The following is a 23,005-nucleotide window of genomic DNA, read 5'->3' on the forward strand; positions in this document are numbered from 1 at the left end:
GATGAGATATGGACGGAGGGAAGGAGAGGGAGGAGACAGGAAGGGAAGAGTGATGAGGGTGATAGACAGAGGAGAGGGGGAGAGGGGGGGGGGGGTAGATGTAGATGTCGATCATGTGCGTAAGAGGCCGAGATTACCGACGTATAGATCGAATTATGGGACTAGCTTCATTTAACTTTATACAGTGATTACTATTGGGTAAGTGCCCAACATTGGCGGTCGGGTGGGAAGGGGTAGGAGCAGTATAAGTGATCTCATTTACACATGACCGGTTCCATGGCAGACCCCCCCCCCCCTACAAACCCAGACCTTTAGTACCTGCTGGGTCAGTTCCTGGATGCTCTTCTGGCCTGAATTCTCAGACCTACTCTGGTTCCTTGTAGTCCTCCCTGATTCCTCTCTTCCCTGATCACACACCTCACCCCTGCCCTTCCTACAATCGTGTGGGGTTACCGCCACTTCTCTCTCCTCTCCCATCCCCCGATCGGGCTCATTCCCTGACACCCTTCTCTATTCCATTCCTGCACATCGCTACCCTCCCTGTCCCATCCCGCCACCCTCCCCCCAGCACAGGCGGCTGATACAAGCCATTCTGGGGACGCTGATAGCCTCTCAAACGGGGCGATTGGGGGTCAATTTTGATATCAAAACTACCACTCCACGCGGAGGAAGAAGAAGAAGATTCCCGCGCGCGCGAGGGCGGCGGCGTCGTCGTCGTCACCTCGCGCCAATTCCATCCCCAAGTCGACAAGCGCGGGAAACCCAGCCCCTATCCCCCATCCCCCCGCGACAAGCGACAGCACAAACGCGTCGCAAGTTGTATCCGGAGCGCCATGAATACAGAAGTGATGTAGTTTGTCGGAAGGGAGAGAGTGGGATAGAGGTCAGACCTGCAACAACAGGGCCGAGCCCAAGGGGTTCCGCTGGAATACTTATTGGATTTTGACCAGACTCGATGCCATTACGGGAAGATTGGGCTCGATTGGATAGCCATTGTGTTGGTATGAAAACGAACAGTTTCCCCTGAACTTATGGCGCAGGAGGTCGGGGCGTTCTTTTTTATTTTTTTTTATTATTTTATTATTATCGATGCGTTTTTATTTCTGGGGAGATGTTCCGTTAGCTTGTTTGTCTTGGAGGAGGGAGGGGGGGGGGGGTTGTTTTGCTGTCTTGATTGGTTGTTGTTGATGGTCAGATTTGGTGTTTCTGGCGGGTGATGTGGTCTAGTGGGTGGTGTGCTCTAGTGGGTGGTGTGCTCTAGTGGGTGATGTGCTCTAGTGGGTGATGTGTTCTAGTGGGTGGTGTGCTCTAGTGGGTGATGTGCTCTAGTGGGTGATGTGCTCTAGTAGGTGGTGTGCTCTAGTGGGTGATGTGCTCTAGTGGGTGATGTGGTCTAGTGGGTGGTGTGCTCTAGTGGGTGGTGTGCTCTAGTGGGTGATGTGCTCTAGTGGGTGGTGTGTTCTAGTGGGTGGTGTGCTCTAGTGGGTGATGTGCTCTAGTGGGTGATGTGCTCTAGTAGGTGGTGTGCTCTAGTGGGTGATGTGCTCTAGTGGGTGATGTGCTCTAGTGGGTGATGTGCTCTAGTGGGTGATGTGCTCTAGTAGGTGGTGTGCTCTAGTGGGTGATGTGCTCTAGTGGGTGATGTGGTCTAGTGGGTGGTGTGCTCTAGTGGGTGGTGTGCTCTAGTGGGTGATGTGCTCTAGTGGGTGGTGTGTTCTAGTGGGTGGTGTGCTCTAGTGGGTGATGTGCTCTAGTGGGTGATGTGCTCTAGTAGGTGGTGTGCTCTAGTGGGTGATGTGCTCTAGTGGGTGATGTGCTCTAGTGGGTGATGTGCTCTAGTGGGTGATGTGGTCTAGTGGGTGATGTGCTCTAGTGAGTGATGTGGTCTAGTGGGTGATGTGGTCTAGTGGGTGATGTGGTCTAGTGGGTGATGTGCTCTAGTGGGTGATGTGCTCTAGTGGGTGGTGTGCTCTAGTGGGTGGTGTGCTCTAGTGGGTGATGTGCTCTAGTGGGTGATGTGGTCTAGTGGGTGGTGTGTTCTAGTGGGTGGTGTGTTCTAGTGGGTGGTGTGCTCTAGTGAGTGATGTGGTCTAGTGGGTGATGTGCTCTAGTGAGTGATGTGGTCTAGTGGGTGATGTGCTCTAGTGAGTGATGTGGTCTAGTGGGTGATGTGCTCTAGTGAGTGACGTGGTCTAGTGGGTGATGTGCTCTAGTGAGTGATGTGGTCTAGTGGGTGATGTGGTCTAGTGGTTGATGTGCTCTAGTGGGTGATGTGGTCTAGTGGGTGATGTGCTCTAGTGAGTGATGTGGTCTAGTGGGTGATGTGCTCTAGTGAGTGATGTGGTCTAGTGGGTGATGTGGTCTAGTGGGTGATGTGGTCTAGTGGGTGATGTGGTCTAGTGGGTGATGTGCTCTAGTGAGTGATGTGGTCTAGTGGGTGATGTGCTCTAGTGAGTGATGTGGTCTAGTGGGTGATGTGCTCTAGTGAGTGATGTGGTCTAGTGGGTGATGTGGTCTAGTGGTTGATGTGCTCTAGTGGGTGATGTGGTCTAGTGGGTGATGTGGTCTAGTGGGTGATGTGGTCTAGTGGGTGATGTGCTCTAGTGAGTGATGTGGTCTAGTGGGTGATGTGCTCTAGTGAGTGATGTGGTCTAGTGGGTGATGTGCTCTAGTGAGTGATGTGGTCTAGTGGGTGATGTGCTCTAGTGAGTGATGTGGTCTAGTGGGTGATGTGCTCTAGTGGGTGATGTGGTCTAGTGGGTGGTGTGCTCTAGTGGGTGATGTGCTCTAGTGAGTGATGTGGTCTAGTGGGTGATGTGGTCTAGTGGGTGGTGTGCTCTAGTGAGTGATGTGGTCTAGTGGGTGATGTGGTCTAGTGGGTGATGTGCTCTAGTGAGTGATGTGGTCTAGTGGGTGATGTGCTCTAGTGAGTGATGTGGTCTAGTGGGTGATGTGCTCTAGTGAGTGATGTGGTCTAGTGGGTGATGTGCTCTAGTGAGTGATGTGGTCTAGTGGGTGATGTGGTCTAGTGGGTGATGTGCTCTAGTGAGTGATGTGGTCTAGTGGGTGATGTGCTCTAGTGAGTGATGTGGTCTAGTGGGTGATGTGCTCTAGTGAGTGATGTGGTCTAGTGGGTGATGTGGTCTAGTGGGTGGTGTGCTCTAGTGGGTGATGTGGTCTAGTGGGTGGTGTGTTCTAGTGGGTGGTGTGCTCTAGTGGGTGGTGTGCTCTAGTGGGTGATGTGCTCTAGTGGGTGATGTGGTCTAGTGGGTGGTGTGTTCTAGTGGGTGGTGTGCTCTAGTGGGTGATGTGCTCTAGTGGGTGATGTGCTCTAGTGGGTGATGTGCTCTAGTGGGTGATGTGCTCTAGTGGGTGATGTGCTCTAGTGGGTGGTGTGTTCTAGTGGGTGGTGTGCTCTAGTGGGTGATGTGCTCTAGTGGGTGATGTGCTCTAGTGGGTGATGTGATCTAGTGGGTGGTGTGCTCTAGTGGGTGATGTGCTCTAGTGGGTGGTGTACTCTAGTGGGTGATGTGCTCTAGTGGGTGATGTGCTCTAGTGGGTGATGTGCTCTAGTGGGTGGTGTGCTCTAGTGGGTGGTGTGCTCTAGTGGGTGATGTGCTCTAGTGGGTGATGTGCTCTAGTTGGTGGTGTGCTCTAGTGGGTGGTGTACTCTAGTGGGTGATGTGCTCTAGTGGGTGGTGTGCTCTAGTGGGTGGTGTGCTCTAGAGAGTGATGTGCTCTAGTGGGTGGTGTGCTCTAGAGAGTGATGTGCTCTAGTGGGTGGTGTGCTCTAGTGGGTGATGTGCTCTAGTGGGTGGTGTGCTCTAGTGGGTGGTGTGCTCTAGTGGGTGATGTGCTCTAGTGGGTGATGTGCTCTAGTGGGTGATGTGCTCTAGAGAGTGATGTGCTCTAGTGGGTGGTGTGCTCTAGTGGGTGATGTGCTCTAGTGGGTGATGTGCTCTAGTGGGTGGTGTGCTCTAGTGGGTGATGTGCTCTAGTGGGTGGTGTACTCTAGAGAGTGATGTGCTCTAGTGGGTGGTGTGCTCTAGTGGGTGGTGTACTCTAGTGGGTGATGTGCTCTAGTGGGTGGTGTGCTCTAGTGGGTGATGTGCTCTAGTGGGTGGTGTGCTCTAGAGAGTGATGTGCTCTAGTGGGTGGTGTGCTCTAGTGGGTGGTGTACTCTAGTGGGTGATGTGCTCTAGTGGGTGGTGTACTCTAGTGGGTGATGTGCTCTAGTGGGTGGTGTGCTCTAGTGGGTGATGTGCTCTAGTGGGTGGTGTACTCTAGTGGGTGATGTGCTCTAGTGGGTGACGTTACATCTTCAACGGGTTGTAACGAAGAATGAATATATATATATATATATATATATATATATATATATATATATATATTTACAACTTTAGAACACTTTCCCACCAGGAGACTCGAACCCTAGCCAGCACAGAAGCCTTCCAGAAACTGGCATAACAGGTACGCCTTTAACCCACTGCACCACCGCTCAGACCCTTAAAAGAGATGGTAATTTCGGAGTATTTATACACACCAAAGACCACCATCTCCCAAGAGCACTAGAGCAAGTGAGGGGTCATTTTTACGTTTTTCATAAAGTCCCTGATAATATGGGAGAACACCGTGTCTATGCTTGATGCACAACAATGAATGACCCCTCACTTACTCTAGTGCTCTTGGGAGATGGTGGTCTTTGGTGTGTATAAATACTCCGAAATTACCATCTCTTTTAAGGGTCTGAGCGTGGTGCAGTGGGTTAAAGGCGTACCTGTTATGCCAGTTGCTGGAAGGCTTCTGTGCTGGCTAGGGTTCGAGTCTCCTGGTGGAAAAGTGTTCTAAAGTATATATATATATATATATATATATATATATATATATATATATATATATATATATATATATATATATATACATGTATATATATAATGGATATGATGCATAAGCAACGATGCATAAGCAACAGGGCTCCATTAAGGAACATATAATCTCTTCCCACAACCAAACCATCGCCAGAGAAATCCTAGTAAACAACACAGAAATCATCGATTGACGTCTGCGAGGCACTACACATCAAGAAGTCAACACCAGCAATCAATAGTCAATTAATGCACAACTATATTCTACCCACCTCAAGACTCCGCTCCAATATAGAAGCACCAAGAAATATGGACCAATAGGCTTTCTACAATCACTTCCATTCAATACCCATTCTTTCGTGTTCTGTCTTGTGTTTAGGAATTTAATACCCTATTAATACCACCTCACCCCATCCACCTCACTCAAATGTAGATATAAACAAATCGAAGATGTGTAAGTTCTATTCAGTTGTGTATGTGTAAACTAAAGTCTTTGAAAATGTAATAAGTTTTACGAAACGCGCTCAAGTGTCGCGTCAGACTAGAAATAAAAATGAATTTTGGAGAATTGATTTTTGAATTACCACCAACAGTGAAAAGAAACGTAAGAAAGATCGAGAAAATTCGTGTTAGAATTATTAATCTTACTTTTTCGGTCATATTTAATAATATATGTCTACAGGAAAGACTGCTACCAAAATTTACTAATATATATATATATATATATATATATATATATATATATATATATATATATATATATATATATATATATATATATGACAATGTCAGACCACGGAGGAAAAATGAAACAGGAAAATTTCCTTAAAATTCCTTTCCTCCGTGGTCTGACATTGTCACATTCTTAATCACGTGTTTATTTTCGTGATATACACATATATATATATATATATATATATGTTTGTGTGTGTGTGTGTGTGTGTGTGTGTGTGTGTGTGTGTGTGTGTGTGTGTGTGTGTGTGTGTGTGTGTGTGTGTGTGTATTTCCAAACGGTTTGGTCACTGGCATATCTACATTTGAAGTTTTATAAGTCGAAGGCTTCTGGTTGCTGTTAGCAGGCTAAGATCCTTTCCTTGCCTCAGGTCTTGTTAAACCTTATCTGGGGCGTTCGTTGGAACACGTCCTGTTAACTGTTTATAATGACCAGGTCTCCAGTTACTGCTGGGTGACTAGGTGCGGACAGTTAGAGATGAGTCAATCACTCAGTTGTCAGTCAATCCTCCCAATGTGGTTCAGTCAGGTGCTTATAGTTTCCACCTGTGTCTCCTTATTCTTAAAACACCAATTCCTTATAATCTAATCTTATCTGCATTGTTAATTCCTCCCTGAAAATATTTTGCATGTGGTGATCATGTCTCCTCTATTTCATCTCCCTGCTGGTGACGTGTGGTTTAACTTCTTTAGTCTTTGTATGTTAAATCTCTCAGTACCGGAACTAGTCTGGTGACATATTTCTGGCTTTCTCCAGCTTTGTCTGTTGATGGGGGTGCCTGTGCTTTGGCACAGTGGCAGTAAGGGTGGTGGTGGTGCCACTAAGAGGGGTAGTGCCAACGAGGGCGGTGGTAATGATGGTGCCGAAAGTGATGATTTAGTATCCGTAGAGTTTATAAGGCCAATTGACCTCTAAATACCTGACGAAGCCGTCATTTGTTATGCCGATGATATATGCATTGTTGCAAATTCCCAAACTAGACTGCAAGCTCTACTTGATTCATTCGCTGCTAAAAGCATTGAATGCGGTCTTGTTATCTCTATAACTAAATCCAGAGTTCTCCATCCCAAAGAGAAAACTCGTGTCCCTATAGCTTTCAAGGTCAACAACCAGAACATTGAAACGTGTGGGCAGCACAAATACCTTGGAGTTGGTATTAACAGTGACATTGTAAATGATCTACACCGTAGGTTAAAAGAAAGACTAAAGCCATTGAGAACACTTACTGGTAAGAATATTGGTACCAATATTAAATATGCTAGACTATTCTATATGATGTTTGTTAGATCTCTCGTTGATTATAATGCTCTGCACTTAATTAATTTCCCCTCCTCTGTGTTGGACAAACTTGAAGTAGTACAGAATGAGGCCATGAGGATAATTCTTGGTGCTCCAAGATGCACAAGAATCATCAACATGAGGGAAGAACTGAAGCTTCCAACCATACTAGAGAGAATAATGCAAGTTAACACTACCTTTTGCCTTAAAGTCATGAGAGACCCTACATCTCCTGCATTGCTCAGAGACAAATTATTTAGTGCTGTTAACACCCTTTTGACTGGTGCCGACATACCAACTCACTCCTTTTATGATAATTGGCTGAGAAGCAATGCTTACAATCTCATTAAACTTAACATTCCTTTTAAGTGCAATCTACCTGTCTCTGATATTCCTCTTTATCTGTACCCTTCCATTCAAGTATCATACACACCTGTCACCAAGAAAGATAATGAGAATCTTGCTCTACTCAAAGCTGTCACTCTTGAAACAATTGCCTCCTCCATCGAGAGTCTAAGATCTCACGAGCACTGTGTCTACACCGACGGCTCAGTCCAGTCTTCTACTGGACGGACTGCAGCGGCATGTAGGTTTTATAGAAATAATATTTGCACAAAGTCTGTCAGTGTCAGGTTAAACAACTGGCTGACCTCCACACAAGCAGAACTAGCAGCATTACATTTAGCAACCAGCACATTAAAAAACATTGGAGGAGGAATAATATTCTGCGATTCAAAGTCTGCTCTTCAAGCAATCGAAAACTTCTCTTGGAAGATCGACAGCAAGAACCTCATACTCCCAATTATAAATGACCTAATTGATGCACAGAGTAAAGGGTCTCGAATCTCCTTTGTATGGATACCTTCACACATAAATATAACCCATCATAATGAGACAGACATTGCAGCCAAATTAGCGTGTAACAAGTTTGAAGTTGAATTAGATCTAGGTATCCCCATCTCTGCTGTCAAAACTGTATTGGTCCAAACATTCAGATCTGATAGGAAAGAACTTACTGACTCCCAACGACCTGAAAGTACTAGTATAAAAAGCTATGATTTGTTCAGATCTGAAACCTACATCTATGGACAGCACAAAACGTCCACTAGACTGTGCGACACAGTGGTTGCAAGGATCAGGTTGGGTTACCGTTACCTGTGGCAGGTGGCTGCAGGTGACGGGTCTCCCAATCCTGAGCACTCCAGTTGCAAACTCTGTGAGCAGGAACTACGGCATGATCTCCCGCACTACATCACTGAATGCCCAGTTATTAGACCTTTCAGACCAGTTGGCATGAGGTACCTGGAGCTTTGCAATTACTTTATTCACTCGCGTATTCTTGAAGATATCCTCACAGTATACCCAAAATTTGCCAGTGCAGGCTATTAAACACATGGCCCTGTATGACTAACCATCCTGCGAAATGGGGACTTGTATTACCACTGCTACCTTATTCAATCTTGTGTTGTTGATATCCTCAAAATGCATCCGGAGTCTGCCAGTGCAGACCGCTTATCACATGCCTCTGTATGACTAACCATCCTGTGTGATGGGGATTTTTTAGCATCACCTAGTTAGCTTTTTTGACACACTGTACTCCACTTCATATAGTCTAGGGTAGCTGCACTAATGCAGATGTACCTAATATGTTAATAAAAAAAAAAATGGAGGGGAGTTTTTAATGTCATTACACCACCCTGCACTTATTAACAAGCAAGTTTACTTGCGTACAAGACTAATGTACACACTCGGTGTATTCTCACCGAGAATCGGGAATACACCGTCGGTGTATGTATGTATTAGGATTGGGTGGTTATAAATAGGAGCTGCCTCATATGGGCCAATAGGCCTTCTGCAGTTACCTTTGTTCTTATATATGTATGTATGTATGTATGTATGTATGTATGTATGTATGTATGTATGTATGTATGTATGTATATATGTATGTATGTACGTATGTATGTATGTATGTATTGATGTTGACAATTAGCTCTTGAAGACGGCCTGTCCTCAGGCTGTATCACTCCATGTAATAAAAAATACAGTTTTCTAAGAAATAAGTATTATTAGTCTTATTGGAATTTGCTGCGTTGTTTAGGCCTAGGGTAGTTAGTGTGGGTGACTTGGTAATAACGTTCTGCTGCTGGTAATTAATGGTATTTAAGGTACGATGTTCCATTTGAACGTCGGGAGTTCAAAACCAGTTGAGCCATGCATTAATCCTCACAAATTTTGGCCAAATGGTTGTTAACCAACTACCGAACTACTCTTCCTTATCCCCCCCCCCCCTTTCTTTTCCCTTTCCAACCATTCCTGATTATGAGTGAACTGTACGCGTTCAACACCTGTTCAACCTTTTCTCGAAGTTTTCATTTTACATATCTTGTGATCGACTCGCTCCTCCGTTTAACCCCATAACCCGGGGTACAATAAATACAAATCATTGCCAACCGAACAAAAACATCTAACCAAACCTAGGCCTAATTATACGCATAATTATAACATGGAATAAATCATTTATATTCGACAAAGTATAGCATTCATAATGGCCCAGAAGTTCAAATGGTCGATTGTGTTTTAGTGTGTGAGGAGAGCACTGGCAGGAAATAAGGGGACGATAACCTCTTATTCAAAGGCAGTAACTTTTATTCTTTAATCACGTTATAATGCCAGACCTGACCATTATTTTTCACCTACTCGCTAGCTTAAGATATGACCCCTCTGATTTGACCTTGACCCTCACGAAGGACCTTCATTTCGTGGCAAACTGAACGATTGGGACAAAATTTCTCCATTCCATTCTCTTCCATCAGCTGTCAGAGCGCCTGACAGTTGAGTGGACAGCGTTTCGGATTCGTAGTCCTGAGGTTCCGGGTTCGATCCCCGGTGGAGGCGGAGACAAATGGGCAAAAAGTTTCTTTCCACCCCGATGCCACCTGTTCACCTAGCAGTAAATAGGTACCTGGGAGTCAGACAACTGCTACGGGCTGCTTCCTGGGGGATGTGTAGCAAAAAGGAGGCCTGGTCGAGGACCGGGCCGCGGGGACGCTAAGCCCCGAAATCATCTCAAGATTTCAAACTTTCTTCTAGTTTGTTTCTCAGTTGATTCTCGCAGGTTACGAGTGATTGACGTAGCATAATAAACTTGTTTTTTGTGAAGTGATTTATGATATAAATATTTTTTACACTTTCTCACTCACCCCAAAAAAATAACAACCAAAAATTCAGGCATAAAATGATATATTTGAATTCCCATTCAGTTTTTCAATGCATATATATGCATATAATCTATAGTAAAATCAGTTTTTTCATTTTGGCACCAATTTTATCCTCACTCATGATTATTCATTTTAAAGAAGGAATACTTATATATATATATATATATATATATATATATATATATATATATATATATATATATATATATATATATATGTATATATATATATATATATATATATATATATATATATATATATATATATATGTATATATATATATATATATATGTCGTACCTAATAGCCAGAACGCACTTCTCAGCCTACTATTCAAGGCTCGACTTGCCTAATAAGCCAAGTTTTCATGAATTAATGTTTTTTCGTCTACCTAACCTACCTAACCTAACCTAACCTAGCTTTTTTTGGCTACCTAACCTAACCTTACCTATAAATATAGGTTAGGTTAGGTTAGGTAGGGTTGGTTAGGTTCGGTCATATATCTACGTTAATTTTAACTCCAATAAAAAAAAATTGACCTCATACATAGAGAAAAGGGTTGCTTTATCATTTCATAAGAAAAAAATTATAATAAATACATTAATTCAGGAAAACTTGGCTTATTAGGCAAATCGGGCCTTGAATAGTAGGCTGAGAAGTGAGTTCTGGCTACTAGGTACGACATATATATATATATATATATATATATATATATATATATATATATATATATATATATATATATATATCATCCTACACCACCCACAAGATGGGGATGGAAGTATATAATAAATGAACTATACTTAACCAAAAATGTACTACACCCCACACATTCTGCTACACATAGCTCTTCACATGGTTCAACACTCTTCCACACACGGTTCAAGACACCTGTCTTCCCCTCCCCCCCCCCCTCACCTGAAGACAATCAACATGACACCATTGTTAAGTCTAAGACATAATTACCCCAGACACTCTCCTTACCTACGATAACCAGGCACTTAAGTGCCACAAAAACCACCCCCTATATAACGCTGGCACTATAAATTAAAATACAGGAAAAAAAGCTCTTTTGTCTATGCTAATTACTCTATCAGGTATAACCGGCTATACTAGCGAGTATGATTACACCTGCCTCTCACCTCCACGGAATTAGTACCTGAGTATCCTAGACCTTTTTTTAATCTAGTAATTTTCTAACGTTATTATCTGTAATTTAACATTGTTTGCCTGTGGTCTGGGGCTTAAATTATCCACTAATTTGTTTAAGCATATTTTTAGCTCAGCTTTATAATGTGTTTGAGATTTTTGGCTCTTAAAATATTATTTCATCAAGTCTGGCCACAGGATGCACAATATGGATATATAGATAAATATAAATATATATTATATATATATATATATATATATATATATATATATATATATATATATATATATATATATATATATATATATATATATACTATGTGTGTGTACTCACCTAGTTGTACTTGCGGGGGTTGAGCTCTGACTCATTGGTCCCGCCTCTCAACTATCAATTGATGAGTGCGTGTGTATGTGTGTATATATAGGCAGGGAAGGTTCTAAGGGCGGAAGGCAGCAGCTCTAAAGACGGAAGACAGGGAGGGCTCTATAAGGACGGAAGGCAGGGAGGCCTCTATAAGGACGGAAGGCAGGAGCTCTAATGACGGAAGGCAGGGAGGGCTCTATAAGGACGGAAGGCAGGGGCTCTAATGACGGAAGGCAGGGAGGGCTCTATAAGGACGGAAGGCAGGGGCTCTAAGGGCAGCTGGCGGCGGGAAGCCTGACCACAAGAGCAGCACCGCCCTCCCACGCCACTATATCTCACAATACCTCACAATACCTCACTATACCTCACTATACCTCACTATACCTCACAACTCCCCATACATCAATATTGTGCTCGCCGCAAACCGCAACTAAGACCGAAAATCGCGACCTAATGATGGCCATTTCATCAATCGTACGACCAATCCAGGCCGCGAAGTCCGCCGAAGTCGACTTCAATTTCTTCGACGGAGCGATCGACCCCAATTTCGTCCCCACTCCATCAGAAAATGCCTATTTCATTCCCGAAATAAATTGCGAAATAACAGGGACTTTGGGTTACAGAAAACCACCATGGCTGATCCCAATTTGTTACTCGGGTAAATAAACACGCCAACAGGCCTTCAATTAGGCCTTAAAGATTCATAATTCAGGCGGGAAATTGCTTACTCTGGAAGGAGGATTAATGTATCACCCAGAATAACAGGCCAAGTGTACATAGTGGAGTATGAAGGACGTACTTATAGGTGAGACTGGTTCTTCTGTTGCTGCTTCCTCCTCCTCTTCTTCTCTTCTTCTTCTTCTTCTCCTTCTTCTCCTTCTCCTTCTTCTCCTCCTCCTTCTTCTTCTCTTCCTTCTTTTTCTCCTTAAGAGATTATCTTCATCATCTCCCTGGCGTGGGAAATATCTGGAAGGGATACCTTTTCTTTCCTTTAGTTATCTTTATATAGTTAAGGGTCCCTCTGCACCGCCCTCAGGACCCCTTCTCTAAGGGGGGGACCCTCCGCACCCCTTATTTGGGGGCCTCCACATACCCCCTTTCTTTGGGGCCCACCGCAAGAGTGGTCCGAAAACGAAAAACGAAAAAAAAAAAATAGTGAACGGTGATTCGTGGAACAGTGATGTGGAACGGGTATCACAACAACATATAAGTTGGAAGTGAATATTATAAATATAGAATAGTGGCAAGAGGCGGCATCAGTGGTTATAAATCGGGTAACTGGAAACTGGTGACATCAACCTGGGCCACAAGAGGTCACCTGTACTGACCGGGGGACCAGCCTCGCTACCTACGCTAAGTACCTGCCATAAAGTTTGAACAAAATAACATACATAATATTAAAATATACGATATACATATAATATTATAATATTAAACATATAAATATATATACATATATATTGTTACGAATATACAATATACATATAATATTATAAATATATAGATATATACAACAAAACAAGGCAATATGGGAGTAAATAAACAAATTTGTGGCCACTGTAACAACTTCTTAAAGACGAAGGTAACGGGAATTGAATGTTATATCTGTAAGACTAGATTCCATTCGGCTTGTACAGGAGTGAGTAACACTACGGCACTGAGAGATGGCCACTTGCTCTGGGTGTGTAAAAATGACCTGCCAGCTTGGAATATCCTAAAAAACCTTCTAGATAACATGACGCATGAACGGAAAACATCATTCATTGGAAGCCTACCAGCCATCCAGAAGGAGTGGGAAAGGAACAACAATTCTAATATACAAGGGGCGGAGGCTATAGTCAGGGATGAAACTGAGGCTGAAACTCAGGAAGTTGCAAACTCTGACTCAGTAGGCCTGGATGTAGATGACATTAAACTAGAAAGTGTACCTGACAGCTCGATAGGTACAGACACCACGACGGTTCTCGATAGAGCAATTCAGAACAGAAGGACAGACTTATGCAAATTTTATGCAAAGGGCATATGCAGACATAGATATGCTGGTAATAAGAAAGGATTAGAATGCAGTTACCAACATCCCAAAAAATGTTTAAATATGCTTAGGAAAGGTGAGTGTCGATTTGGATCAATATGTAGGTTTTTCCATCCTGACATGTGCCAAACCTCACTGGAGGACAGAAAATGCTATGACCTTAGCTGCCCACACTTTCACGTGCAAGGCACGGAACGCTACATAAAGAGTGGCAAGCAGGATAATGAATTTGGAGGAAACTCTATAAATTTTTTATACCAGACCGGCAGAGAATTCAAAAGGAGCAGCATGGAGAGTGTATGGAACTGGATGACAGATCCACTGGCATTCCAGAATTACAGATACAATTACCCACCGAAAAGGAACTACAACTACGACAGAAAACTGCCTACGACAATCAGTACTGGTCAGAACAAACTCATTATGTCCACGATTAATGGACGTGCCGAAAAAGTCTCCCATTCAAACTATCACTAATAGAGTAACCTCATTCATCTTTGCCAACATACAAGGACTGAAAACAAGAACAAACAACAAAGTACAGTTCATAAATGGCCTCCTCACGGAGTCAAATGCAGTATTTGGAGCTTTCACAGAAACCCATGCAGGGGAATTGTTGGACAGTGAGATCTGGATTCCAGGATATAACCTATACAGGTGTGATAGGAAAATTAGGTCACATGGAGGAGTGGGTCTGTATATTAGGGAAGACCTTGTATGCTCGGAGCTCCTAAACGTTACAAATGAGGTGGTAAAGGTACTGGGATTAAAAATAGAGAAAATAAATTTAGTGATTATACTAATATACAAACCGCCAGATGCAACGGCTGAGGAATTCACAGAACAGATAAGCAAAATAGAGAATAGCCTTGATAATTTGGAGAACCCGATACCTGATATTATTTTCCTAGGTGACTTCAACTTGCCTAGTCTCAGGTGGAAAATAGCAAACAATAATATTATACCAGGAAGTCTATCAGGACCTAACCAACCACAGATTAGAGAACTACTTAGATTCTGTGACAAATTTTCACTCAATCAGCAGATATCGGAGCCAACGAGAAATGAAAATATTCTAGATCTGGTCTTTACGAACAATGAAGACATTATCAGAGACATTACGATATCAGATACCACATACTCAGATCACAAACTCATTGAAGTGCAAACGACCATCAATACTCAGAATAGACCTAAAACGTTGATAAAGCGAGAGGGGCTATTCAGTAAATTCAATTTTAATAATAAAAGGATAGACTGGGAGATAATAAACAGGGAACTTACAAACATTCCATGGGGAACTGTTCTAAATAATACAAGTCCTACAGAAGGAATAGAAAAACTTACTTCAGAAGCGTATCAAGTCTGTCTGAAACATGTTCCTTTGAGGAAAGCCAGAAAGAGATCTAACGTAGAAAGAGAACGCAGACGACACTATAAACGCAGGAAAAAAATAACGGAACTGCTTATGCAGACACGAATTTCCCGTCAAAGAAGGAATAATTTAAATAGGGAGATTGAAGAAATCGAGCGGAAATTGAAACACTCATATGAAACTGAAGAAAGGCAGTTAGAACAGAAAGCAATTCAGGAAATAAAGAAAAATCCAAAATATTTCTTCTCATATGCGAAATCAAAAGCAAAAACCACTGCCAGTATTGGACCTATTCGTACAAGTGAAGGTTCATACACGGAGGATGACAAAGAAATTAGTGAAATCCTAAAAAAGCAGTATGAGGACATGTTTAGCACTCCAATAAACAACATGAAGGTGGAAGATCCAGACATTTTCTTTATGCGGGATATTCAAACCCCGGTAAATATAACTGATATAAACACGAGCGCACTAAATTTTGAAAAAGAAATTGAAAACATGCCCATGCACTCGGCCCCAGGTCCAGACTCATGGAATTCAATATTTATAAAGAAATGCAAAGTGCCGGTAGCACAGGCACTCAGTATAGTGTGGAGGAAGAGCTTGGACACGGGGGAGATACCAGATGCACTTAAAGTAGCAGACATAGCCCCTCTACACAAGGGAGGGAGCAAAGCATTGGCAAAAAATTATAGACCAGTTGCACTAACATCGCACATCATAAAAGTATTTGAGAGAGTGATTAGGAGTCAGGTCACCAATTTCATGGAGACCAATGACCTTCATAACCCAGGCCAACATGGATTTCGAGCGGGAAGATCGTGCCTCTCACAGCTACTTGAGCACTACGACAAAGTCACTGAGGCATTAGAAGAGAAACAGAATGCTGATGTGATATACACGGACTTCGCAAAGGCCTTCGATAAATGTGACCATGGCGTGATAGCACACAAAATGAAGTCAATGGGAATAACCGGTAAAGTAGGACGCTGGATACTCAGTTTTCTGTCAAACAGGACTCAGCGAGTAACTGTCAACCATATAAAATCTAGTCCAAGTGCAGTGAAAAGCTCTGTACCTCAGGGTACAGTCCTTGCACCACTGCTTTTCCTTATTCTCATATCAGATATAGACAAAAATACAAGTCACAGCTTCGTATCATCCTTTGCAGATGACACAAAAATCAGTATGAAAATTACCTCGGCTGAGGACATTGAAAAACTTCAAGCTGATATTAATAAAGTTTTCGACTGGGCATCAGAAAATAACATGATGTTTAACAGTGATAAATTCCAGGTACTCAGGTACGGTAAAAATGAGGACCTTAAACATAATACAGAGTACAAAACACAATCAAATGTACCCATAGTAGGAAAACAGCATGTAAAGGATTTGGGAATAATAATGTCGGACGACCTAACGTTTAAGGAGCATAACCAAGCAAATATTGCGACAGCCAGAAAAATGATAGGATGGATTACGAGAACTTTCAAATCCAGGGATCCCATCACAATGGTTGTACTCTTCAAGGCACTTGTGTTGTCCCGTCTTGAGTACTGCTCAGTACTCACTTCCCCCTTCAAAGCAGGAGAGATTGCTGAAATAGAGGGAATACAGAGAACATATACGGCACGCATAGACGCAATAAAGCACCTAAATTATTGGGATCGTCTCAAAGCCCTCCAAATGTACTCACTAGAAAGAAGACGAGAGAGATATCAAATAATATACACCTGGAAGATACTGGAGGGTCAAGTACCAAATCTACACAGTAAAATAACAACGTACTGGAGTGAACGACATGGAAGAAAATGTAGAATAGAACCAATGAAGAGCAGAGGTGCCATAGGCACAATCAGAGAACACTGTATAAACATCAGAGGTCCGCGGTTGTTCAACGTCCTCCCAGCAAGCATAAGAAATATTGCCGGAACAACAGTGGACATTTTCAAGAGGAAACTAGATTTATTCCTCCAAGGAGTGCCGGACCAACCGGGCTGTGGTGGGTATGTGGGCCTGCGGGCCGCTCCAAGCAACAGCCTGGTGGACCAAACTCTCACAAGTCGAGCCTGGCCTCGGGCCGGGCTTGGGGAGTAGAAGAACTCCCAGAACCCCATCAACCAGGTATCAACCAGGTATCAACCAGGTCCATCTTTTTAGCTGCTGTTGATTGTCCTTATCTCTGTAAGACACGTTACTGAATACGATAATATGATCCATTTTGCTTAGGGATCGCATGGGTAATTTGTGGGTCAGGTGAAGTGGGTGAAGGGGGGTATTTAAAGGGGGGCATTGGGAGCATTTTCAGGTTGCAATGACGGTATTTTTAGGGATCGAAGGAACATTATTTTGACGTTCCTGTGGTGAAATTTGGATGTTCCTCTCGACTGTCGTTGAAACTCAGTGAACTCACTCACTATCTTAGAGTGAGGAGGGCTCACCATCTTAGAGTGAGGAGGGCTCACTATTTTAGAGTGAGGAGGGCTCACTATCTAAGAGTTAGTTAAGTGTTGCCATGTGGGTCGACAGGAGGCTTCAAGTCCCCATACAACTTTGAACGGTGACTTGGGATTGTTTGAGATTGTAATTGAGGTGAGTGCCATAGTTAGGGTTAGAGTGGACCCCCATGGCACTATCGAGATAGTGAGAGGGAGAGACATGTACTCATTACCCCCCCCCCCCCAACCAGTCCTCCTAATAGAACGTCGTATTTTGACGTATTACTCTACCAAAGTCCCCCCCAAAAAAATCGTCGTACTAGAAAATGGTAGCGGTTCGTGGAATTGACATATTGTCCCGTTTTCTGTTTTGGGTCCTCTGGTAGGTTAGGATAAGGGGGCGCTTTAGTACGACAGTTTCTTGACGTTGGGGACACCTTAGGAGGACGGACTGAGTAGCAAGTGATATCTAAAGTGGTGGGTACAACCACTCCTGGTAGAGCGAGAGAGAGCGAGAGAAAGAGAGCGAGAGAGAGAGAGAGAGAGAGAGAGAGAGAGAGAGAGAGAGAGAGAGAGAGAGAGAGAGAGAGAGAGAGAGAGATGGACACAGACATATAAACACATACAGAGAGACAGAGAGAGAGAGAGAGACAGACAGACAAGCAGGAAGACAGAGACAGTCCCCGTAGAGACAGCTCAGGGCCGCAACAACACCAGCAGCTCCCGTCAATCACCCGTGACAGCTCCTCACAGCAAACTGTCAATATAACTTGTTTGTTTTCCTCATGGAGTTCTGTCTCCCCGCTCGTTCGCTCGTCTCAGCGAAGACCTCTCCCAGTACACAGAGCAATCCCATTATCGTCACATATCATCGAGGAAACCTGTGATGAAGATTCGAACCTACGCACCGGGTGCTCCCAGATGGACCCCTCTCTCTCTCTCTATATATATAGGAACTTTCAAAGTCCCTCTGAAAACCTCTATGAACCCTCTGAAAACCTCTATGAACCCCCGGAAGCCTCCTCTAAGCCTCCGCGACAACAGCCTCCTCCGCTGCTGCATGAGCAACAGCATCCTTCAGCAGACGCAAATCTTGAGATGGATGCTGGGACCTCTGGAGATCCTCGGCCGAGGACTGGCGGACATGAACACCACGCAGTCGCAACTCACCTCGCGCGGCTGTAAATTCCCTGGAGTTACGACTCGAACAAAGGAGAGGTGAGAGGTGGAGGGTGAGAGGTGGAGGGGAAGGGGGTGAGAGGGGGGGAGGGAGGGGGAGGGGGGGGACAACGGGAAGAGTTGAAAGATAACCTTCCACTCTCCCAACATACCCCTCCCCCCTCCCCCCCTCATTCGACCCCCCCACGAACCCCCTTCTTTTGAGGTTGTAGGGCTATCCTCGCTATCTTAGAGTGAGGATGGCTCACTATCTTAGAGTGAGGATGGCTCACTATCTTAGAGTGAGGATAGCTCACTATCTTAGAGTGAGGAGGGCTCACTATCTTAGAGTGAGGATGGCTCACTATCTTAGAGTGAGGAGGGCTCACTATCTTAGAGTGAGGATGGCTCACTATCTTAAGAGTGAGGATGGCTCACTATCTTAGAGTGAGGATGGCTCACTATCTTAGAGTGAGGATGGCTCACTATCTTAGAGTGAGGATGGCTCACTATCTTAGAGTGAGGATGGCTCACTATCTTAGAGTGAGGATGGCTCACTATCTTAGAGTGAGGATGGCTCACTATCTTAGAGTGAGGATGGCTCACTATCTTAGAGTGAGGATGGCTCACTATCTTAGAGTGAGGATGGCTCACTATCTTAGAGTGAGGATGGCTCACTATCTTAGAGTGAGGATGGCTCACTATCTTAGAGTGAGGATGGCTCACTATCTTAGAGTGAGGATGGCTCACTATCTTAGAGTGAGGAGGGCTCACTATCTTAGAGTGAGGAGGGCTCACTATCTTAGAGTGAGGAGGGCTCACTATCTTAGAGTGAGGAGGGCTCACTATCTTAGAGTGAGGAGGGCTCACTATCTTAGAGTGAGGAGGGCTCACTATCTTAGAGTGAGGATGGCTCACTATCTTAAGAGGGACATCTTAGAGTTAGTTAAGTGTTGCCACGTGGGTCGATGGGATGCTTCAAGCAACAGTCTGTTGGAGCAAGATATCACACAATTGGCTCCGAGCCGGCCTTATAGGGGGGTAAGGGGGATGGTATAAGTTCCCCCACGCCCCCCCTCCCAGGCAGGGGGCCAGGGTGTCGGCAATTCCTACAGTGCCCACGTTTACTGTGGGAGGGGTCTGTTGTTGTGGGAGGGGTGTGGGTGAGTACTACCACCACCTACAGTGGGTGGAAGTGTGGGTAGTGAACACTACCACCACCCACAGTGGGTGGGAGTGTGGGTAGTGAGTACTACCACCACCCACAGTGGGTGGAAGTGTGGGTAGTGAACACTACCACCACCTACAGTGGGTGGAAGTGTGGGTAGTGAACACTACCACCACCCACAGTGGGTGGAAGTGTGGGTAGTGACCACTACCACCACCCACAGTGGGTGGAAGTGTGGGTAGTGAACACTACCACCACCCACAGTGGGTGGGAGTGTGGGTAGTGACCACTACCACCACCCACAGTGGGTGGGAGTGTGGGTAGTGACCACTACCACCACCCACAGTGGGTGGGAGTGTGGGTAGTGACCACTACCACCACCCACAGTGGGTGGGAGTGTGGGTAGTGACCACTACCACCACCCACAGTGAGTGGGCAGTAGGCTTCACCCACGAGACCTGACACACACACACACACACACATACAACAATACAAGATTCTAAATCACATATAATTTTGCTTATAAATCTCCGTCGGGAATTAAATCCCACCAACGTCGTAAATCCCAGGGATTTAATCCTGTAATAAGATTAATAAATATATTACCTTCAGACGCGGGGTTGAAACAGCTAAACTAATATACTCATTGAGAAATAAACTCTATGAAGAAAAGAATTTTCTTCATAATAAGGTTATCTTGAGGTTATCTTGAGGTTATCTTGAGATGATTTCGGGGCTTTAGTGTCCTCGCGACCCGGTCCTCGACCAGGCCTCCACCCCCAGGAAGCAGCCCGTGACAGCTGACTAACACCCAGGTACCTATTTTACTGCAAGGTAACAGGGGCATAGGGTGAAAGAAACTCTGCCCATTGTTTCTCGCCGGCGCCCGGGATCGAACCCAGGACCACAGGATCACAAGTCCAGCGTGCTGTCCGCTCGGCCGACCGGCTCCCGGTAAAGAGTAATTTACTATGAAGTAAATACAGTAGTAATTACATAGTAATTTTCTTCACAGTAAACATTTCTTCATAGAAGGAAATAATTTTTTTTTGAGTCTGTGCTTGCGTTAAGAGTCGGTTCGAGCGTTTCTAGAATTACTATACATGTCAATAATTTTTTTGTAAGGGAACGAAAGCGATTTGGCAACAAAATTATATGGTAGTCAAAAAAGTGTGTCTGCAATTGCGAGCAATGGGAGGGATATCTCTATCCCAAGGATAGGGATAAGGATTTGCAGCCGTAAAGAAACGGGATTAGGGAGGGGGGGGGGGGGGGAAGAGAGGTATATAAGGGGAAAGCGCCAAGCCATCACGACTATATAACACTGGGATAAGGATTTGGGATGGGACGGAAGGAGATAGGGAATGATGCCCAACGCACTTGTTGGGACGGTCTCGGGGGATTGAACGCCGACCTGCATGAAGCGAGACCGTCGCCTCTATACCGTCCAGCCCTAAGTGGTTGGGCGCCATTCCTTCCCCTCCCCACACCCCCAATTTGTAATAGATAATGTGCAACCCTTAGTTATCCCTTTAAAGTTACGGACCCTTAACCCCTTGTAAACTATGCGGTTAGATAAATATTCTAGAATAATCTATTTGATTTATATTCATCTTTTCTATATATAAACAGCCAAGCATGTGATTTTGTTTTAATGTATATACCTATGGCTGAAATTTAGATAGATAGAGAGAGAGAGAGAGCGAGAGAGAGAGAGAGAGAGAGAGAGAGAGAGAGAGAGAGAGAGAGAGAAAGAGAGAAAGAGAGAAAGAGAGAGAGAGAGAGAGAGAGAGAGGTTTTCTCCTCGATTTTCAACGAGGGTGATGAGGTCTGTTAGAAGATGGGAAAATGAGTGTTGTGTTGAATGAGTAACTTGCCACCCCCCCCCCATGTGGGCCATCTCTCAGCTGGGCCACCTCCCCCATGTGGGCCATCTCCCAGCTGGGCCACCTCCCCCATGTGGGCCATCTCTCAGCTGGGCCACCTCCCCCATGTGGGCCATCTCCCAGCTGGGCCACCTCCCCCATGTGGGCCATCTCTCAGCTGGGCCACCTCTCCCATGTGGGCCATCTCTCAGCTGGGCCACCTCCCCCATGTGGGCCATCTCCCAGCTGGGCCATCTCCCAGCTGGGCCATCTCCCAGCTGGGCCATCTCCCAGGGTGGTTAGGCCAGGTGGACTATATCCACACGTGTTGGTGGGAAGATTGGCTAGGCCCCCCACCCCCAGGGGTAGTGTAGGTGTCGCAAACACGGGGGGAGGGGAAAAGAAGAGGGGGAGGCGCCCCCCACATTGTAAACACGCCCCCCTCCCCTCCCCACACACACACTGTAAACACCATCCTCACTTCGCCAAATTACATCTTCTCTCCGCTCCGACAAAGAAATGACACCTCGCGCTGAATTACGCATTGTCCGCGAACTGACGCCAGGCGATAATTGCGGACTGGCCGCGATAACGAGCGAATTGTTGTCTCTGTATTGTTTTCAGACCATTTCGAATATTAGTATAATCTGTCTGATTCATAAAAAAGTAGCGTGAAATTGGCTGGTGGTAATCACCGGATGCTGATTGGTTACGGAACCATTTCGATAAGAAGGCTGATTGGCTGATAGACACTGAATTAGGACCGTTGATTGGTTGGCTTTGTTGTGTGTACGAAATATCTCATTATATAGGTGTCGAAATGTTAGTTATTTCCGTCATGTGTTCACAAGCTGTCCCTAATATACACATAAATAAATAAATAAATATATATATATATATATATGTGTATATATATATATATATATATATATATATATATATATATATATATATATATATATATATATATTTATTATGTAGTTTACAGAGAATACACACATATATGTAACAATATAACAATCAGTGTTCGAAGACCTCGTCCAGCTCCTCAGAGGTTGGGATCGTACCCAAGATACAGCACGCATTTCCCCTCTGAACAGCGACACTGAGGCGCTGGAACATAAAACTGGCCGCTCTTGGGTCTCTAGTCCTCCCAATGAGTTCCTCGCCCAGCTCCTTCAGGAACTTAAGTGCACATTTACCCCAGGCGCCCAGAGTCTCAGAGCCTATTGGCACGAACCTGTAACAACGTTCTAGGTCCCTGTACTTGTTGATTTTCTGGGTCTCCCTGAAGGTGGCTGCCCCGCCTCCCTCAGCTGCGCTGTAAGGTAGATAGGTATCAGCCAATGTGGATGCACACGTGT

General features: G+C 44.5%; 1 protein-coding gene across 1 annotated transcript in view; it reads right to left on the reverse strand.

Annotated features, from left to right (window-relative positions):
• LOC123758927 (dentin sialophosphoprotein-like) overlaps positions 1 to 22,186 on the reverse strand; it is a 71,506-nt gene extending 49,320 nt beyond the window's left edge. Inside the window, exons 1-2 of the mRNA XM_069334280.1 lie at positions 22,136 to 22,186; positions 12,405 to 12,529 (exon numbers count right to left, since the gene is read on the reverse strand). Of these exons, the coding sequence (XP_069190381.1) occupies positions 12,405 to 12,529; positions 22,136 to 22,186 (176 nt within the window). The remainder of the gene's footprint in view (positions 1 to 12,404; positions 12,530 to 22,135) is intronic.
• Between the last annotated feature and the right edge of the window lie 819 nt (positions 22,187 to 23,005).

Source organism: Procambarus clarkii, chromosome 31 (assembly GCF_040958095.1).
Source record: "Procambarus clarkii isolate CNS0578487 chromosome 31, FALCON_Pclarkii_2.0, whole genome shotgun sequence".
Classification (NCBI taxonomy): Eukaryota; Metazoa; Arthropoda; class Malacostraca; order Decapoda; family Cambaridae; genus Procambarus; species Procambarus clarkii.